A 20741-nucleotide genomic window follows, 5' to 3' on the forward strand; every position below is an offset into this window, starting at 1 on the left:
CAAGACATGGAAACTTATGTTCTAATACACTGGTATAGTTCCACAGTCTGCCATTTTTGAGCGAAGAGGAGGGCTGAACTCTCGACTGTGTAAAGCGATGCCTAAGGATTGAAATCCCATATTGATTAACCTTTTACATCACATACATTTTGCATAACCGTGCATTATATTAATACATACGAAACCCTTTTAATTTTTGCGTCATAATAGACTGAAATGAATTTAGTCAGTGACAGGTAGTAAGTCCAAACCAGACTAGCAAACCATAGAACCTGGTATGAAAAATAGGGCAACGATCAATGTAAGAAGTACTGGGTGGTGCATCAGGTCTGAATTTATTTGTCTGGAGCTTCAGCTGCCAGAAAATACAGACATGACTCTTTACAGAGCACTAAGGGGTTAGGCTGCTGTAACCTCCTATAGTTAATTATGAACAGCAACTTGACCTTCTATTATACCCACACCATGCATTCTCAGCCAAGCAGTGCTAACCGTTTTTGGGGGCACATCATGGCCATTCAGTCATGACATTCAGTCATGGCCTCTGCCTTATTGGAACGAGAACAGTTACTTTTTAGACAAGGTTTTTTCTTTAAACAAGAACACTTTAGAAAGCATACACACACAATATAACCAGCACTTGTTATCCCTTCACAACCATTATGATGTTACCTGTTTATTTTTTTTTCAAACACAGGAACAGAATGCAGTATTAAATCTTGACCAACTTGGTACCCCCCAGCATGGAATGACCACGAGCTCTTTAACGGCTCATCTTAGAAGTGTCTCGAAAGTAGATTCTCCAACAGCGTCTCCTTTTCAGAACTTTTCCTCCCTTCACAGCCAGAGTCGCTCTGTGTCCTCTCCTAGTATTCACTCCCGATCACACTCCCCTTCTATCTCTAACATGGCTGCTTTGAGGTGAGTAAGAAAGTCAGTGTGTGTATCTACCCCATCCCCAAAGCTAACCCTCTTGGTTACAGTAACAGTATACTCACTGTTAATAGAGAGAGAGCCTAAGCAACTTTGCAGTGTGTCTGTCTGTACACTGAAATGTTTGAACTTTTTTTTCCTTTTGCATTTTAAACTTTAACAGCAGTGGTGAAAAGGAAGGGAGATGAAGAAAGATAGAAACGTATGGAGAGGGGAGAGGGAACAAAGTAAATGTTGGGAATATGTGGTGTGGGCCCTTTAACAGAGGTTGCTGAAGCTTGCTTGACAAAGAAAAATGTAGCTTTATTTCTTTAAAGCAGAAGGTAAAGTGTTACACCGCTCAATTTAGCATGGCATCAGAACAGCAGAGCAGTCTTTTTCCCTAGGCCTTTTTTTGAAGAGAGCCAAAACCAGACTAACTCTTGCTAACTGGGAGTGGCCTTTTATACCAAGGCTCCAAGCATGCTTTGTGGTTCTGTGACATCATACATTTTAAATTAAACAAATATTAAATTTTACCAATAATTACAATTTATACAAGTAAATTTACATATTAGTCTGCGCAGAGTATAACATAAAAAGGTAAAAAAGAAAACTAATTTAAACAAAGTTTAAATTCCAAGATATGCAAATGCCTGTGCACAGCTGACAATCATTAGGAAACCCCTTGTGTTTCACCAAACCCTGAGCAGACTGAACAACTTGGGAAACTCAGGTAAAAAGTATTTTAAGCAAAAGACTGTATACAAAAGGGAAGTATGCTCTTTGAACCGGCTAGGTAATGATCAAATATTTGGATCAATATGTATATAAATAAAAGGCAATATTTATTAACCACCGTGCCAATAAATCACAGTACATATAAAAACACTTAAAAACTAAATAATGCTGTGATGTAAAAGAGGCCCCTCCTCTATTAATTATAGCACTCTATAAACCTTGATTACCATAATACCAACATTTAGATGTATTATGATGCAGTGAAAGAACAAAAGATCATAAGGTCAGCAATAATAATGTCGGAATTCCAACATATGTGACCATAAATCCAAACTGCAGATAGTATCCAAAGGTGCTGGGGCTATGCAGATAAACTATAAATTAATATAGGAGGGGCCCCTTCTTTTTGTAAAGAACAAGGATTGCAGCAGCGGTGGTGTCTTGTCATGACATATCCCACAGGGAGCAGTGTAGCACTTGCAAGAATATTTTGGTAAAAGAGCCTGGGCCTGCCCACCCTACCCTGGCATTGCAGTAATGAGACTGAGGGGCTGACATGAGCTTTGATATGGTGTGGTATGCATCCCGGTACAGCAAATGCAGGTGTAGGTGTAGGGTTAAGCCCCTGGTAGGTTAGATTGGAAGGATGACCAGATGTCCCCTTTCCAGATGCCATAAATGCTGTATGTGATAGGGCTGCAGGTGCATAGAGCCCTCCTAACATTCCCAGAGTGCAATTAGTGGAGTAACGTTGTGGCCTTATATGGGGTCAGCGATGGTAGGATCTCTCAGGAAAAAGAGTGACCAACATTATAGATGCTACATAGATGAAAGAGCCAAAGCATTTCCTCCTAAAGTTGCAGCACCATCTGGTTTGTATTGAATAGTAGAATGCTGGTTTTAAGCTGGAACTCCATACAAGTAGTGCCATGGAATTAGTTTGTAGGGGAGCAAGAGTTTGTTTGCCTCTTTGACCCATAAAGACTGTGGTCGGCCTAGCCCTGGTAGGGTGAGTAGTCTCTCAGGGGTCAAATACTCGCAGGCTGCAATGAGAGCAGTTCTCCCTGGGTCTGCTCTCCAGCCACTCCAGCGTGTCTTCAGGTCCGTCAAAGAAGAGAAGTCATCGACATTTTTGATCCAGAGTAGTGTAGCACCCTCGTGACCAGGCCTAATGAGGACCCAATGTGCCCTTTCTGCCACAAATTGTGTGAAGAATATTTCAGGGTTTAATATTTCCTTGAGCCCAAATTCTGTGAGTGTCTCTGGGGATGTTCCTTCACCACGCTCAGGGAGCCCAACAACCCTAAATATTTGAGCGCCTTCACCTGTTCTTCCTGTCTCAAGCCAGTCAGTAGTGGCCTGTAGCTGACTATGGATTCTTGTGATCCTCCAGGTCAATTATCCTGCTTTCCATGCGGCCAGTTCTCTTGAGGACATTTAGTAGTTCTTATTTGATCAGCGAGAGGTCTATTCTCAGTTCTTCAATCTTGCTGGTAAAGGTGGCTGTCAGAATAAATTGACTCTGAAGAAGAGCAGCCATTAGATTAGTTGGTGTTGCTACTGATTGTGGCTTTGCACCAGTGGTGATTACTACATCAGGCTGGTCGGGTTGGGGATGGTGTAGGGGCTTGGTGGTGTGCCACTCCCATCTTGAATCAGCTGGCATGCAAAACTGTTCCAGCCTGGCAGTTGCCTCCGATCTCACTCTGTTAGCTGATGCTGCTAGGCTGAATTTTTAATTGTGCTGTTTTCTGTGCTGTTATGTAGTAATTATCTGTATTAATTACCAATCAGTCTTATGCTATTTCATTTATATTCTATGTGTACTGTATACTGTCAGTCCCTAAGCTCAGTAAGTGACAGCAGCACAGAGCATGTGCAGTAAAATCAGCAGAAAAGAAGATGGGGAGCTACTGGGGCATCTCTGCAGGTAGAGATCTTCCCTGATAAAGGGCTGGTACAGAAGCCTAGAACATAATGTACAACATGTCTAGCCTATTTCACAAATAATAATTAAAAAAGGCATAGTGTTGGATTTTCCTGTAATCCTTTAATTGTCATGCTTGAATTTTTCTAATATTTCTTAAACCTCTTTTTTACCAGCCGTTCCCACTCACCTGCGTTAGGGGTTCATTCATTTGCTGGTGTACAGAGGTTTAACTTCTCAAGCAATACCCCATCGCCAAAGAGATTAGGTACTTCTGGTTCCCCTAACAGCACCTCCAGTGACTTCCTTTCTATAGAAACTGAGCCAATTGTTCCAGAACTATGCATTGACCACCTGTGGACAGAAACCATTGCAAACATAAGGTATGTTATATAAACATCTATAGGTCTCTCTGTTTTGATTTTTACATTTTGAGATTCTGTTTCCAAGACTGCTCTGTGCAGAGACAGCAGGGTTATTAGCAGTTTGCATAGATTGTTTCATACTGGAATGCCTGGAATACTGGAAGGAAAGGCTAAAATTAAGTAAGCTTTATCAGAAAGGTCTTTATAAATACACCAGTAAACCCTCAAAGTAATTCTGTTCGGAGTCCTCTGTCAAAAAAAACACTGCATTTCTTTCCTTCTATTGTTTACTCATGGGCTTCTGTATCAGACTTCCGGTTTTCAGCATACACCTCCACGGCTAGGGCTTGAGCATGCTCAGTTTGCTCCTCTCTCCCCCTCCCTCCTTCACTCTCTGCTGTTATCTGAGCCCAGAGACTCAGGCAGGAAGTGATGTCACATGAAGCTAATATGGCAGGTGCTATACTAAACAAACAGGGAGAGTTTCTAGAGCTGTTTACTCATGTATGGTAAAGCATTCTGCAGAATAAATAGGCTTATAGCTTGCCCTATTGTGGCTAATCTATTGGCAATAAACTGCTTTGGTAGCTTTCCTTCTCCATTAAAGGAGTAATTTGCCTTATTGGTTCTTATGGTATAATGTAGGCAGTGTCATTCTAAGACATTTGCAATTGGCCTTTTATTTTCAGTGGATTTTTAAAATGTTTGTTCTTGTGGACCTTGGAATTCAGAAAGCCATCTAATTGCTAGGGCTTAGTTTCTATAGCAGCGAAGTTGTGGTTTGGAACTCCGAATGCAAGATAAATAGGAGAGGGTCTAAACAGAATCTGATAATCCCAGAAACCAGATATTTAAACGGCAAGCTGGAGAGAGGCAGAAAAAGTCAAATAATTATTTCAAATCAAAATGACATTGAAAGACCAATTGAAAGGTTGCTAAGGATAGGTCAGCATACTTGAATTTCATTTATGTTTCAATTCTCGCTATTTCAACTTTAATTAGTAGTGGATCTCTTAGTTTAATAGTTTCTATATCGAAATACAAATGATCAATTTTGGTTTTTTTGGAGATTAGTTTTCTTTTTCAAAATAGATTAAATGAAGGTCATAATATTTCAACTTCTGTATTTTTGTGTTTTGGCTTTTTTCCTCCCCGCAGAGAGAAGAATTCTCAAGCCACAAAAGTATTCATTACAACTGATCTTTGTGGACAGAAGTTTTTGTGCTTTCTTTTAGAATCTTTACATCAACTTCGGTAAGTTGTTTTTTTGTAAGCCTTTTAAATCCCCTGATATAGAGTCTGCATGCTTTTTGGCTATTGGGTACTAATAATAAATAGAGAAAAAAATCATAAGACAAGGAATTTGCAATTGGTTGTTAGTCTTCTGAGCCCAACATTTCGTCCAAGTCTTAGTCTAGTAATATTCTGCAGTTTTCACAGGAAACCCCCTTTGATGTCAAAATGTTAACCAGGGTCCCCTTTAGCTTAAAAGTAATTTACTTGGAACAGTTATCCTAAAACTCGTTATCCAGAAGGCTCTTGATTTACAGGGAGGCCATCCCCCATAGACTCTGTTTATTGCTCCATATTAAAAAGAAAAACCTTTTTTAAATAGTTCCCCATTTTTCTGTGTAATAATAAAACCATACAGGTACAGGACCTATTGTTCAGAATGCTTGGGACCTGGGGTTTTCTGAATAATGGATCTTTCTGTAATTTGGATCTTCATACATTAAGTCTACTAGAAAATAATTTAAACATTAAATAAACACATTAGTCTGGTTTTGATTCCCAGAAGGATCAATGATATCTTAGTTGGGATCAGGTACAGGGTACTGATGGAAGTTTTTTTACAAATTTGAATCATTTGGATAAAATGGAGTCTATGGTAGATGACCTTTCTGTAATTTGGAGCTTTCTGGAAAGAGGGTTCCCAGATAACTGATTCAATACCTGTACCTTGCACTTGATCCCAACTAAGATCTAATTATACCTTATTGAAAGTAAAACAATCCTACTGGTTGTATTTAATACATGAAACACAGAAAAAAAAATCGCCAGTGATCGGTCTAACCCACATTCTGCAGTCGACCAACTACTATAAACTAGGGATGCACCAAATCCACTATTTTGGATATGGCCGAACCCCTGAATCCTTCTCGAAAGATTCGGGCGAATACCAATCCGAATCGTAATTTGCATATGCAAATTAGTGGTGGGAAGGGGAACCATTTCTACTTCCTTGTTTTCTGACAAAAAGTCAAGGGATTTCCCACCCGTCCCTAATTTGCATATGCAAATTAGGATTAGGTTCGGCCGGGCAGAAGGACTTGGCCACATCCGAATCCTGCTTATGTCTCTCCAGCAGGCTTCACCCCCACTGGGAGAATGTCCCTACCCAGTTCTTTTAGTGTCATTATCGGAGAAGGACTCCATTCCCCCTCATTTTTTATATTTATTTTATATCACTTATATAGAAATGAATTGAAAAAAATGAAAAACAATTGTCTCAGAAAATCACTCTCTACTTCATACTAAAAGTTAATTTAAAGGTGAACAACCCTTTTAATATACTCTTGTATTTAAGCTTAAGATACTGGCAGTTTTCCTAATAAGGAAATGCTTTATCTGTAGGGATTTTGGTGGCATATTCATAAATTTGTATTTTCTAATACTCCAATAAAAGCAGTAGATAGGGTTTTGTATTGCACCAGATTGCACAACATTTGTCTGAACACTGCAGAGCTGATCACAAATTCACAGCAACAAGTTTATGTACAGGATAGATACAACTACAGGTATGGGATCCGTTATCTGGAAACCCGTTATCCAGAAAGTTCCGAATTACGGAAAGGCCATCTCCCATAGACTCCATTATAATCAAATAATTCAAAATTCTAAAATTGATTTCCTTTTTCTCTGTAGTAAGAAAACAGTTGGTTGTACTTGATCCCAACTAAGATATAATTAATCCTTATTGGAAGTAAAACCAGCCTATTGGGTTTATTTAATGTTTACATGACTTTCTAGTAGTCTTAAGGTGTGAAGATCCAAATTACAGAAAGACCCGTTATCCGGAAAGCCCCAGGTCCCGATGATTCCGGATAATAGGCCCAATACCTGTATTATGTCAAGCCAAACAAATATTTTTCTTTCTGTGTGTTAATGTAGTCAACTTTACTTGCATCGGTACAATGATACATAATTTGGGTTACCTACAAACTGAAACTGGAGAAACTGGGTGCTGGTCCTACTGTGAGTGTGTGTGTATGTGTTTTTATTTATTTATTCTTGGCATGTTTTTTTTTCTTCAGCTTGGTGAAGTTTGAAGAAAGTAATGATAAGTCTCAGCTAATCTTTGGTTCGGTCAGTAATATCTCTGCAAAGGATGCTGCTCCGGTAGAGGTAAATTACCTTGAGTTCATCTACACTATAGGTTGATAAACTTGACTTCTATCATTTTCAGTAATACGTTCCCATTACCCCCCTAAAAGGGCAGCCATGACTTTTCTCATAATTGTCTCCTTTTGCATTTAGACTACTGACACTATGGTGGTGCTGGAGAACAATGGGAACTTGGTCCTGTATACTGGAGTAGTTCGTGTAAGTGTTTATAGTTGAGTCATGTCAATTGAGATCCAAGGGAGGTACCAGCACATCTAGTTCATATTATATATAGATATAGTGATATATCTATATATACCCCCTTTATTTTTATGATCCCCTAAAGTGTTTCAGTATTATGTTGCTTTGAGGTTATTCTGGCTGCTGTAACACATAACCTGGGGCACCAATAATTCCTTAAAGGGGACCCGTCACCAAAACAAATTATTCCAAATCCTATTTTATCATGTTAGTCAAGCAAAATTAACTTTAATTACACTGTGTAAATTATTTGAATCTTGTTTCCATCAGTTATTAAGGCAAGCCTTGTATCATCTCAGAATCTTTTTTGTGCACCAGAATGGGGGACCTAATGTCCATCCCCATGCACTGGCTACACAATTAAATGGTTAAGAGAACTGGGGGACTGTGGGGAGAGCAGTGACATCTAGGAAATGCTGAATAGAAAGAGAAAGTAACTGCTTGCTCTGCCTCTATGCCTAAGGCATAGAGGAGGGGCAGGCAATATTTGATTGACAGGTGAGATTTTTAAACCAGTTTGCAACAGCTATGAATGCTTTAATAAAAAAAAATTTTGTATTTCATGTTTAATTTGAAAACTTAAATGCATTCATAGAACTTAGGGTGAATGGAATTGAAATTAAGCCCGTAACGTAACATCAATGTTTTTTTATTTTGTTCCTCACTTACTGAAGGTTGGAAAGATTTTTATTCAAGGGTTAGCTGCTCCTTCACTTGGCATGTCCAATCCAATGCCTCGTCCCAGCACTCCTCTGGAAAGCATCAGCACCCCTGCAAAGCCAATAAATAAACACCTGGCTCCTATGGATGAGGTGAAGCTATTTGCATTTTACTGCATTACTAACTTTACCCCTTTCACATAAACTATATTTAGATTAATAAATATTGACTTATTATATGGGTATCATGAATATGGAATGTATATGTTATAATATATGTTGGTTCATAATTCATGATCTTTTTGTAGGCCGGTATGCTGTCGCCTGTGGCAGAGTTGCGGGATTCCACCAGGCTACACGAGTCTACTTATCTTGATGACTGTACATTCCACCAGTTCGGGACATACATTCATTCTGTGCGAGACCCTGTGCATAACAGGTTAACTTTGGTAGGTAGTCATTCCTCTGAACCATTTTAGCATTGTTTAACTCTTTGTGTATATATATATATATATATATATATATATATATATATATACATACATACATACATACATACATACATACATACATACACATTTACAGCTAAAATAAACAGTTTCCTTGCATATATTTGCATAATAGTTGGGATTACCCATGCTAAACATAGTTTTAGCGATCTCTCTCTGTGTCCAGCCCCCACCACACACTCTGTATTAGAAATTTTTATTACAAAGTTGGACTGCCCTCTTTATTTTGCAAGTGCCCAGTCCTATTAGCACGTATTTCTTGTATTTTTCTCCTGCCAGCTCAATTTATGGCCCAATTTATGGGAGAACACTGCTTGTTAATACAAAGGAGAATCTACATGTGCTATTTGATACATCAGTTATCAGCAAGGAGATTTGTCTTTCACTGTTCAATATAATTTCTCCAACCTGTAGTTCACCAATCCTGCAACTGGTGGTGCGTTTCTTCCGTTGACCCGGCCGGGTGCCTTAGCAACGTATGTGTATAGAAAACGGATCCGCACACACTCTGATTAATGCAGTCGGGGAGTATCCCCTTCTATTTAGCCACCAAACATCAACGTTTCGGGGGGGAGGAAACACCCACCCTTCATCAGGATACAATTCTTAGTGCAGTAGCCCCACACTAAGAATTGTATCCTGATGAATGGTGGGTGTCAGGGCCGGAACTAGGGGTAGGCAGAAGAGGCACCTGCCTAGGGCACAACGAAAGGGGTGCGTTGGGCAGGTACCTGACTTTTGCCTACCCCTAGTTATGTTCCCTGCTCTCCCGCCTTCCACCCCTCCGCCGTTCCTCCCTGCCTCCCTCCCCTCAGTCACTTTCCCCGCCTCTCCCCTCCGGCGATCTTCTTCGATTCTGCGCATGCAGGTTCGCGCGTGTGCAAGTTCGCACAGGCGCTGCTATTGCCCAGCTTGCCTAGGGCGCCTGGACAGCGTGGCCCGCCTCTGGTGGGTGTTTCCCCCCCCCCCGAAACGTTGATGTTTGGTGGCTAAATAAAAGGGGATACTCTCCGACTGCATTAATCAGAGTGTGTGCGGATCCGTTTTCTTTTACTGTTCAGACACTACTGGTGGTACATCTTTATAGAGGGCGAGGCTAAGAAAAACTCTGAAACTGGAATGTAACAATGTAAAGTTTCCCCTCATTTTACCTTGTTGTTTTGTGGTCCCACCTTTATATTATGCAGAATACATTTCCCTGATTTTGCACGTCGTAAAATGGTATCTTGCTTTTAAAGATCCAGGATTCAAGAAGCCTATATTGTAAAGCAATGTAATGAATGTTGCGTTTATTAAATTAAATCAGTTGCAATATTACAGATTATAAACACTTTTTTGTCTGATAATTTCATTTTGTAATCTCTGTTGATTTATGTATTTTCCCATTGCTTTAGGAAATGAGCAACGGATCCATGGTTAGGATCAGTATCCCAGACATAGCAACATCAGAACTGGGTAAGTTAAATATCAGTGGCTGGGTTTCTTGTTCTTTGCTGTCTGTTTTATGATGTGCCCTGATAGGGATAAAATACCATTTTTAACTATGACAAAAAATTAATGAATATGTAAATGTCTTTGTGACTCTACAAGCCTTTATCACACATCTATAATATTGCATGGCCAACTGGATGTCTTTTTTTTTTTCTCTCCTTTTTATTGAACTCTAGGGAGTCTGTGTTTGTCTCTTTTGTTTTATGGACTGGCTTTAATACCAATACTTTTCTGTAAAATAAAAATGTATGAATATATCAGTCAGTAAATTAAGTTACTGAACAATACAGTTGGGGGATTGATAAGGGGAAAGTGCTGCAACTAGTGCAACAATGGCGAGTAACACAAAATCTCCTTTTATATATAGTGGCACAATCATGCCTGCAATTTTTAATGAACACTTCTCTAGAATTTGCTCTATGAATATGCAGCATGTGCCAAGAATATCTGTATTTTAGGAGTCAAGGGGTACAGTCACTGCTCCAGGGTGTGCTCAAGTAGTTTGTTTTTTGGGGAGGCATTTCTCAAACTACAGGTATAGCATCTGTTATCTGTTAAGACCACCATTAAAGTGAGCACTCTAATTCTAATTGCAGCACAAGGTTAATTAAGTTAAAGTACCATAATTTTGTCAAGGTCAGTCACATTTCCATTATTATTTGCGTATACTTTAATTAGTCCTGGCTAACCCCCAAATCATTTTTTTAGCAAAGTATTTCCTCAGAAAGGCAGGACAAACATCATGTTGTAGGTACCTCAAGCCTGTCCCTTTAATTGTGGTCTTATCCGTTTAAAAATTGGTATTGTTCTTAGACCCGATAGTTAAATAGCTGAAAAGAAGAGGGGGTACTGAATGCAATAAGTTCAATTGAGGTTAAAAACCTCTTGTCCTTTAATAAAGTTTAAATGTTTTAGGTAAGCTGGAGTAAACCTGCCTCTCCTTTCAATAAAATCCCAGTACAGGTATGGGACCTGTTATCCAGAATGCTCGGGACCTGGGGTTTTCCGGATAACGGATCTTTCCGTAATTTGGGTCTTCATGCCTTAAGTCTACTAGAAATTCATTTAAACATTATATAAACCCAATAGGCTGGTTTTGCTTCCAATAAGGATTAATTATATCTTAGTTGGGATCAAGTACAAGCTACTGTTTTATTATTACAGAGAAAAAGGAAATCATTTTTAAAAATTTGGATTTGGATATAATGGAGTCTATGGGAGATGGCCATTCCGTAAATTCAGAGCTTTCTGGATATCGGGTTTCCGGATAAGGGATCCTATACCTGTATTGGGTATTTTGCAAACTCCTACAATACTCACAAAGTTGTTTTATGTACATGGGGATCCCATTTAAAGTGGATTTATTTATTTCTCATTCTCTTCAACAGTTAAAAAATGTCTGCAAGCCATTAAGTACATCCTGCCAAAAGAAATAGCTGTTCAAATGCTTGTCAAATGGTACAACTGTCATAATGCACCCGGAGGGCCGACAAACCACTCTGAATGGAATATGTTTGTTACTTGCCTTATGAACATGATGGGCTACAACACAGACAAGCTTTCCTGGACTCGCAATGTAAGCAGAATTCATAAGAATATTTAATAGAGAAAGGGCTGCCTCAAGAAACTTTGCTTACTGTTGCTCATTCAACAATGATTTTCTTTTATTATCCTTATGTATGTTCACAAAAGTTTTCAAATATTCCCATTTACAATGTAACTGCTAGCCCTATAGGAGTTATAGATAGTGTAATGTTATACTCATTTGCAAAATATTTGTCAGTAACAGCAGACATGGGTGCTGGATCTTGGGCCAGGCTTTGTATGATGGGCTGCTCAGCTGCAAAATGTTCCTGGACTTTTTTTAAATACACACTATATGGGGAAATTTTATCACAATTCAAAAAAGTAACATTAGTGTAGTTTGTATTTATCATTAATTAGCATTCTGGGTGGTTTGTTGCATGTTTCTTTAAAGGAGAACTAAAGCTTAACTAAAGAAGTAGCTAGAAATGTTGTACATTATGTTTTGTGCTTCTGTATCAGCCCAAGGCAACCACAGCCTTTTAGCAGTAAAGATCTGTGTCTTCAAAGATGCCCCAGTAGCTCTTTTCTGCTGATTCACTGCACATGTTCTGTCCTGGTCCAAGTCCTGGATCATTGCTGCTATTGAGAAGCTGAAACTTTAGGCTGGTGCAATAAGTTCAGTATATAAAATATGGTAGCTTTATCCACATTCATTTTTAGGGGTTAGTTCTCCTTTAAATGTTTTAATTAAGTCTTTTACTTCATGTTGTAATTAAGATTAATTATTGCCCATAATTGGAGTGTGCATATATACAGGATCTTGGCTACATTGATGCATTTCTGGATTGTCGCTAACTTTTTCCATTGTGTGTATTTTTCTTTGTTTGCACCTCCCTGTTACTTATTTGAGTAACAGGGAGTTGATCGTTTACACACTACACACTATAAGGGGCAACTGTATCACAAAATTTCTATTTCAGAAAATAGTAGTGTCGTTTCTATTCATCATTAATTGCTCAAATTTTCTAAATCGTGAAAATGCTAAGAACATTTTTTGATCGTTGCATAAGGTTCACGTGAACTGTAATAGAAAAGAAACAGTTGTATTTTGAACTGGCAAATTATTGGGAATGTGGAGTGACGGCAATATTTCATATAACATGCACTGACATAGTCACTGGTTTTAAGGAGACATGTTATGTAAAAAACAAGAATGTACCAGTGCATTAAACTTTCTTAGATATAGTAGGAATGTGCTTTAAAATGGTTACTTAATTGAAAATTTCTGCAAAAACCTTACTAGTCCTGCCGGTCAGCAGCTAGGTTGACCTGATAGGGAACTGAAGCCTGTCCTTGCTTGTGTGACTGCAGTGCTGTGATTGGATGTCCCCATCCTACTGTGCTTCTGGCATGGACACGCCCACCCCTCATTTGAAACACGGACAGGGGCCGTAGCAGATCTATAAAGCAGCCATTTTTAAAAATAATATGAATTTTTATCTTGGAGTAAAACCAGCAATATTATTGCCTAAAACATCAGGGGGGGGGGTTATTTAAACGATATGTCTCCTTTAACTGCATCTGAGCAGATTTCAGTTTATAGCTTATATGGCCCATGATATGGCATGCCAAAATCTTAATAAGTAGTAAAGTGATTTTATATTGAGCATGAGTTTGTTTATCCATTTCAAACTCTTATATTATCCTCAATATGTACAATAGCATATACATATCTGACTTTTTTTAACTGCCTTAGTGCCATCTTTTTCTTGCCTGTTTGAGTTTTCACTGTTTGAGGCTGTTCATTCTGTATTTTTTTTTCTTTTTTGCAGTGTGATTTTGAAGGATCACTATCACCTGTGATTGCTCCTAAAAAGGCAAGACCTTCAGAAACTGGATCAGATGAGGTAAATTGTCCAGATACAAATCATACTCTCAGTGATAAGGGTTGTTCTATAGCAAAATCAAAATCCTCATTTGCAGCTTTTAATTAACATATGTATATCCCATCTGTGTTGCTTCTACTCCCTGCAATCTATAGAAAAAAATCAACCAGTACTCTGTTTATTTAAAAGGGTAAGGTCACACCTGGAGATTCTGCGCTTTGTTTTCGGAAACGAAGCGCAGTGAGTGCCATGCCGCAGGCAATTTCTCATTCTAGCAGGTGGAAGCTGTTTGGGGAGATTAGTTGCCCCAAAGAAGAGGTGATTAGTTGTCGGGCGACTAAATCTCCCCGAATCTCAAGGTGTGACCTTACCCTTAGTGGTGCTCTTTGTGTTTTGCTAGATATTGCAATAGCAATAGGAACTGCATTTCCTAACATTAAAGGCTTAGAATGAAGGATTATCCCCTAAATTTGAGCATCAGTACAAGCCAGTCTATGGCTCAATTTAATTGGTAGAGTGGGTTTCTTCTTGTTAAACAAGATACTCTCACTCTTTGCAAAACATTGCCAAATTCTTCTTAAATCTAGAAAATTTTGAATTTTCTTCAAAATATTTTATGTTTTTATTTCCCCTGAGGGACTGGCAATGTCATTTTTGCAGCTTTGGGGAGAAAAAATGTGTGTTCACGATCATTAAAGGGATACCGTCATGGGAAAAAACATTTTTTTCAAAACATGACATGGGGCTAGACATTTTGTCAATTTCCCAGCTGCCCCTGGTCATGTGACTTGTGCCTGCACTTCAGGAGAGAAATGCTTTCTGGCAGGCTGCTGTTTTTCCTTCTTAGGGCTATTCCACACGGGGAGATAGCCTTGCGTTTGCGGTCGCGGCGACAAAGCGCCGCGCCAGTCGCCGCGACCGGCGCAGGCGACAGTTTTGTATGGGCGCCTATGTAAAAACGCCTGTGCTAACCACACGAGGCGATGCGCTTTTCAACAGTCGCCTGAAAATGCCTCGCCAGGCTTTTTCAGGCGACTGTTGAAAAGCGCATCGCCTCGTGTGGTTAGCACAGGCGTTTTTACATAGGCGCCCATACAAAACTGTCGCCTGCGCCGGTCGCGGCGACTGGCGCGGCGCTTTGTCGCCGCGACCGCAAACGCAGGGCTATCTCCCCGTGTGGACTAGCCCTCAATGTAACTGAATGTGTCTTAGTGAGACATGGGTTTTTACTATTGAGTGCTGTTCTTAGATCTACCAGGCAGCTGTTATCTTGTGTTAGGGAGCTGTTATCTGGTTACCTTCCCATTGTTCTTTTGTTTGGCTTCTGGGGGGGGAAAAAGGGAGGGGGGTGATATCACTCCAATTTGCAGTACAGCAGTAAAGAGTGATTGAAGTTTATCAGAGCACAAGTCACATGAATTTGGGCTGCTGGGAAATTGACAATATGTCTAGCCCCATGTCAGATTTCAAAATTGAATATAAAAAAATCTGTTTGCTCTTTTGAGAAATGTATTAGTGTAGAATTCTGCTGGAGCAGCACTATTAACTGATTCATTTTGAAAAAAAATTTTTTCCCCATGACAGTATCCCTTTAAGTATTTTTTTATGTAAGTGATATTATGTTTAATTACTATAAATGTATGATCAGCCAAGTTTAAAACCATTTTTTTCTTGTATTAGGACTGGGAATATTTAATTAATTCTGACTATCACCAGAATGTTGAAACCCACATTTTGGCCAGAGCTCTGCAATTGGATCCTTTAGATGCGCTGGTAGCAAAGGATGACATCCAACATGTAGTTAGCTTGGACTCCTCTGCTCTTCTCTTCAGCCACATTCCTGCCATTTTCTATGTCCTCCATCTGACATATGAAGAACTAAAACTGAATACATTAATGAGAGAAGCGATTCATTCTTTAGTAATGCTGCTGCTGCAGTTGGCAAGGTGTGGTTCGTTTTATTTTGATTTTCTTGCATTTATGTTCTGTTAGGGTGGCTGGGGATAATGGGATTGTTTTCTATAAAAGTTGGATCCCTTTAAAGGGAACTTGTCACCCTTCATTCCAAATTCTTTTCTATCATGTTAGTTGAGCAAAATAAACTTAAACCATATTATTTAAAAAAAAATTTCCTTCAGTCTTGGAATTACACAATCACAGCAAGCAGGCAGATGCCATTTTGTGAACACTATTATTAAAACAAAATGTGTATCACCCTAAAATCTTGTGTATACCCCAGAATTGGTTACCTAATGCCCATGTGCAGTGCCCTATGCAATTATAGAGAGTGAGGGAGGAAAGGGGAAATGTGAGACGTGCAGTGACATCTAGGATTTGCTGAATGTAAAGTGAAAGTAATTGACTGCCCCACCTCAATGCATCAGTATGAATAGGACAGGCCTGAATAGAAAGACGAGTAATAATAAGTATCAGTAGCAATACATGTGTAGCCTTACGGAGCATTTGTTTTTAGATGGGGTCATTGACCCCCATTTGAAAGCTGGAAAGAGTCAGAAGGAGGCGGCAAATAATTCAAAAACTGTACAAAATAAAAAATGACGGCCAAATGAAAAGTTACTAAGAATTAGCCATTCTATAACATACTAAACGTTAACTTAAAGGTGAACCTCCCCTTTAATGAAGAAAATAATTTAGGTCCCATGTTTAATTGGCAGGAAAATTAATTTCATTATACAGCTTTATGTGTAGGTGACGGGTCCATTTTAAGATAAATCCTCATTTGTTACTAAAATCTGAGGATTATCTGCTTATCTACTAAAATGTTTTCCCAAGACTTCTTTAAGAAAAAACACAACCAAAAAAACCCTCCTTTTTATGTAATAAACTTTGAGCCTACCGATCCCAGGGGTATGAGTTATTTTAATGACTTGTGTTTGGCTTTTTTGTCAGTTCTCTGGTAGGGACCTGGCTTTCAAAACTAGAATTTTTGTAGCTAAACTAAAAAAAAACGATTTTTTTCCATTTTAATTTCAGCCATTCTGGTTGCCTCTGGTCAAGGTTATAAACTGAAACATGATTAAAGACTTTTGATGCTGAGGTTATAAGTGTTATTTAGGAGCTTTTAAGGCTACTGTATATACTAAATGTTCTATAACACAATGTTCCATATTACAGTATATTCTATATATTTTTAGGGATTTGAATTTGGACACTTACTTGGACTTCTACTTCAGAGACTTTCCAACTCTTGTCAAAACCACAAGCCAGACATGTCGCATTGAACCAAGTACGTCTTATGTTGAAGTTTTATATTATGCAATATTTTTTTGTATTGTCTGTTTATACAAGTTTCAGATGATTAGGAATGCATATTCTGTTAGAGCAGTTCTGCATTTGAAGGCCCACTTTATGGCATATATTTAATGTATTTCTTTGTGTGTGCTCCTATAAATCCTATGATTGTCTGTTTGGAATACATTGCTTGACTGGCCACTGCATTAATAGCTGGATTCTTCAAAGGTCTTGGAACACAATATAAGGACTATGGAGTTTAAGGGGCTGATTCATTAAGGGTCGAATATCGAGGGTTAATTAACCCTCGATATTCGACTAGGAATTGAAATCCTTCGACTTCGAATATCGAAGTCGAAGGATTTAGCGCAAATACTGTTAGCCTATGGGGACCTTCCCCATAGGCTAACATTGACTTCGGTAGCTTTTAGCTGCCGAACTAGGGGGTCGAAGTTTTTTTTAAAGAGACAGTACTTCGACTATCGAATGGTCGAATAGTCGAACGATTTTTAGTTCGAATCCTTCGATTCGAAGTCGTAGTAGTAGTCGAAGGTCGAAGTAGCCCATTCGATGGTCGAAGTAGCCCAAAAAATACTTCGAAATTCGAAGTTTTTTTACTTCGAATCCTTCACTCGAATTTAGTGAATCGGCCCCTAAGAAAACTTGTGAATGTAAAGATTAATTCTGCACTGCAAAATTTAAAAATTGCAAAAATCTTTATTATAACACAATAGTTTCTGGAGTTTGAATGTTTTAAATGACTAAGATTTTTGAATTTTTTTAAAAAAAAATTGGACTGTAGAATTAGTCTTTACATTAGGAATCTGGACCCTTATTGATTAGGGGTTATCTGTGCTCCAGTGCATTTCTACAATATCCCTCAAGATGTTTTATAAGATTACTTGTGGCCATCTAGCCTGGCAGCTGAAGCAAAAGCAAAAAAGTGCCAAGTGAGTCAATAACGCCTTCATAGATGCTAGGTGTAACATCTCAATTAGACAGGTAAATGCCGGTGTAATGACCTGTACCATTGTTCAAATTTATTTTGATATGTAACCCTTTTCCAGCTACATCCCATAAATTCAGAGTGATTAAACTGAATGTGCAAAATGAAGGAAGATATAAATAACATTGCCCTGAAATGAAATTAATGTACAGATTGTAGGTGTATGGGTTTCTTATAAAGTAACCAGTGGCCCTAACCCAGATAATGGAAAACAGTCCCAGGCCATTATTCCTCCTCTACAAAACTTTAGTACAAGTATAACACATTCCATTAATTAGTGCTCTTTTGGTATCCTCCAAATCCAGAGCTTTCTTTCAGACTTCCAGATGGTGAAATGCCATTTATTACTCCGTAGAATACATTTCCAGCGTTTAGTGTTAGTGACCTTTATACCATTCCAGCCTTGGCCTTACACTTGGTAATGTGAGGTTTGTTTGCCTCTGATCAGCCATAAGAGCCTAGCAATCCCTTTAAATAATTTTTATGCTGATATTGCTTTTGGGGACAGTATGGAACTCTGAAATTTTAAATGTATTGTCCAGATGCTTTTGGCCAAGTGATATAACGCAGCAGCCACCCCCCTGTGAAATCACTTGTTACTTGGTTTACAAGGAACCAGACTTAATAATAATGCTGAAACCACTTAAAGGAGAACTAAATCCTTAAAAGGAATAGGGTTAAAAATGCCATGTTTATATACTGCATTTATTGCACCAGCCTAAAGTTTTAGCATCTCAATAGCAGCAATGATCCAGGACTTCAGACTTGTCACAGGGGTCACCATCTTGGAAAGTGTCTGTGACACTCAAATGCTCAGTGGGCTCTGAGCAGCTGTTGAGAAGCTAAGCTTAGGGGTCGTCACAAATTATCAAGCAGAAAATGAGCTTGGCCTATAATATAAGTTGATGCTACAGGGCTGATTATTACATTCTGATGCGAATTGCTTTAGTTTCTGTGCTGCCGTGTAGTAATTATCCATATTAATTACTAATCAGCCTTATACTGTGACATTTCTATTCTATGTGTACTGTATATTGTGAGTGGGTCCCTAAGCTCAGTAAGTGACAGAAGCACAGAGCATGTGCAGTGAATCAGCAGAAAAGAAGATGGGAAGCTACTGAGGCATCTTTGTAGGCACATATCTTTACTGCTAAAGGGCTGTGGTTGCCTGGGGCTGGTACATAAGATAAACCATAATGTACAACATTTCTAGCCTACTTCTTTAGTTTAACTTTCCTTGTCCTTTAAAAGAAAAGCTATATATATTGCAAACAAAAACTCATATGTAAGACCCTGCTTCATGTAAATAAACAATTTTCACAATAATGTACTTTTTTAGTAGTATGTGTCATTGCGTAATCCTAAATCCCGTTTAAAGGAATTAGGACTGCCCCCTGGGATGCTACGATTCACGGTGAACACAAACAAACCATACATGTTAGGTCACACAAGCCAGTTAACAGAGTTCTGTCTTTTGCTTCCACACTTCTTCCTGTTACAGTTACAGTATTTCTGGTCAGGTGATCTCTGAGGCAGCACAGAGAATATCATACAATGGGGGCTCAAAGGAAAAGATGTAAAAGGGCAATATTTACTTAAATATATATACCAGTTTCATACGATTCTTTAATATGCCACTTATTTTGATATAAATCTGTTGCTTAAGTATTCATTTTGGGGTAAAGGTTTCCATTAATGAAAATCATTTCTTATTTGGAAGAGAATTCAGATTGTATGTTAATTCCAGGAGCAATTAATGAAATGTTCCTAAACAAAATCAGCCTTATGTAAGAGATAAAATGTACAGCATATAGAAGATGACTGTTCTATATGCAGTAATATTGCACTGGGATGCAACTGTGTATAAGCAATGTACAAACTGATCCCTTTAGACCGTCAAAATAGCTAGAATTTGACCTGTGCTGTTGCAAAAGACTAAAAATCTCATAGCTGTTTATTGCTCAGGGCAGTTCAGCCTTAATACATTTTAGATAACATAACCACATCTGTGTTACCACCATTCTGCTTTATACATAATGTTATTACTTCAGCATGTTTTCACTTTATTTCACAGCCCAAATTGGTTTCATGAGTTATCCTTCCTTTTTCGCTGCTGAGCCACCCAGCATCTACCACTGGTTGAGCTCCCGTCTGAAAGGGGAAAAGGTGACCCCATACCCCTACCTTCCTGGAATCTGCGAGAGAAGCAAACTTGTAGTTCTGGTAATATTACTAAGATTGTGGGGTTTATCATTCACCCCTATTCCGATATCTTATTGCCTTGTCCATTAAATCATGCAGATCTTTTAGCACAAGAATGATTGGATCAGTCCCTAAAGTAGCTACATGTATATGTAGATTAATTAGCAGATCTTTATTTTGGGTAAATAAAGAGTTTAAAAGGAGGAGGAAAGATTCAGTCACTAGAGCAGGGGTCTCCAACCTTTTTACCCATGAGCCACACGCAAATGTAAAAAGAGTTGGGGAGCAACACAAGCATGAAAATGTTTCTGGCGTTGCCAAATACAGGATATGGTATTTATTAGCCCCTATGTGGACTGGCAGCCAACAGGATGCTCTTTTTGGCAGTACACTCTTTTTTTGCAACAAAAAACTTGCCTCCAAACCAAGAATTTCAAAATAAGCAGCTGTCTGAGGTCACTTAGAGCAACAACCAAGGGGTTAGTGAGCAACATGTTGCTCACCAGCCACTGGTTGGGGACCACTACACCAGAGGGTGCCAAATCTTAGGCACCCCACAGTGATTATAGTAAAAAAATAAAGCTGAAAGAATTATAAAGCTAAAGTATTTCTGGACATG

The 20741-nt window shown here is 38.7% G+C and overlaps 1 protein-coding gene across 2 annotated transcripts in view; it reads left to right on the forward strand.

Annotated features, from left to right (window-relative positions):
• Nucleotides 1-20741, forward strand: part of anapc1.S (anaphase promoting complex subunit 1 S homeolog) — a 66924-nt gene that overhangs the window by 17146 nt on the left and 29037 nt on the right. For both annotated transcript variants that reach the window (XM_018265114.2, XM_018265115.2), the window contains 13 exons: nucleotides 698-921; nucleotides 3757-3963; nucleotides 5104-5199; nucleotides 7260-7350; nucleotides 7483-7548; nucleotides 8265-8402; nucleotides 8558-8698; nucleotides 10153-10213; nucleotides 11638-11825; nucleotides 13609-13683; nucleotides 15343-15608; nucleotides 16818-16909; nucleotides 19995-20143. In XM_018265114.2, the coding sequence (XP_018120603.1) occupies nucleotides 698-921; nucleotides 3757-3963; nucleotides 5104-5199; nucleotides 7260-7350; nucleotides 7483-7548; nucleotides 8265-8402; nucleotides 8558-8698; nucleotides 10153-10213; nucleotides 11638-11825; nucleotides 13609-13683; nucleotides 15343-15608; nucleotides 16818-16909; nucleotides 19995-20143 (1794 nt within the window). The remainder of the gene's footprint in view (nucleotides 1-697; nucleotides 922-3756; nucleotides 3964-5103; nucleotides 5200-7259; nucleotides 7351-7482; nucleotides 7549-8264; nucleotides 8403-8557; nucleotides 8699-10152; nucleotides 10214-11637; nucleotides 11826-13608; nucleotides 13684-15342; nucleotides 15609-16817; nucleotides 16910-19994; nucleotides 20144-20741) is intronic.

The sequence above is a fragment of the Xenopus laevis genome, chromosome 5S, assembly GCF_017654675.1.
Source record: "Xenopus laevis strain J_2021 chromosome 5S, Xenopus_laevis_v10.1, whole genome shotgun sequence".
NCBI lineage: Eukaryota > Metazoa > Chordata > Amphibia > Anura > Pipidae > Xenopus > Xenopus laevis.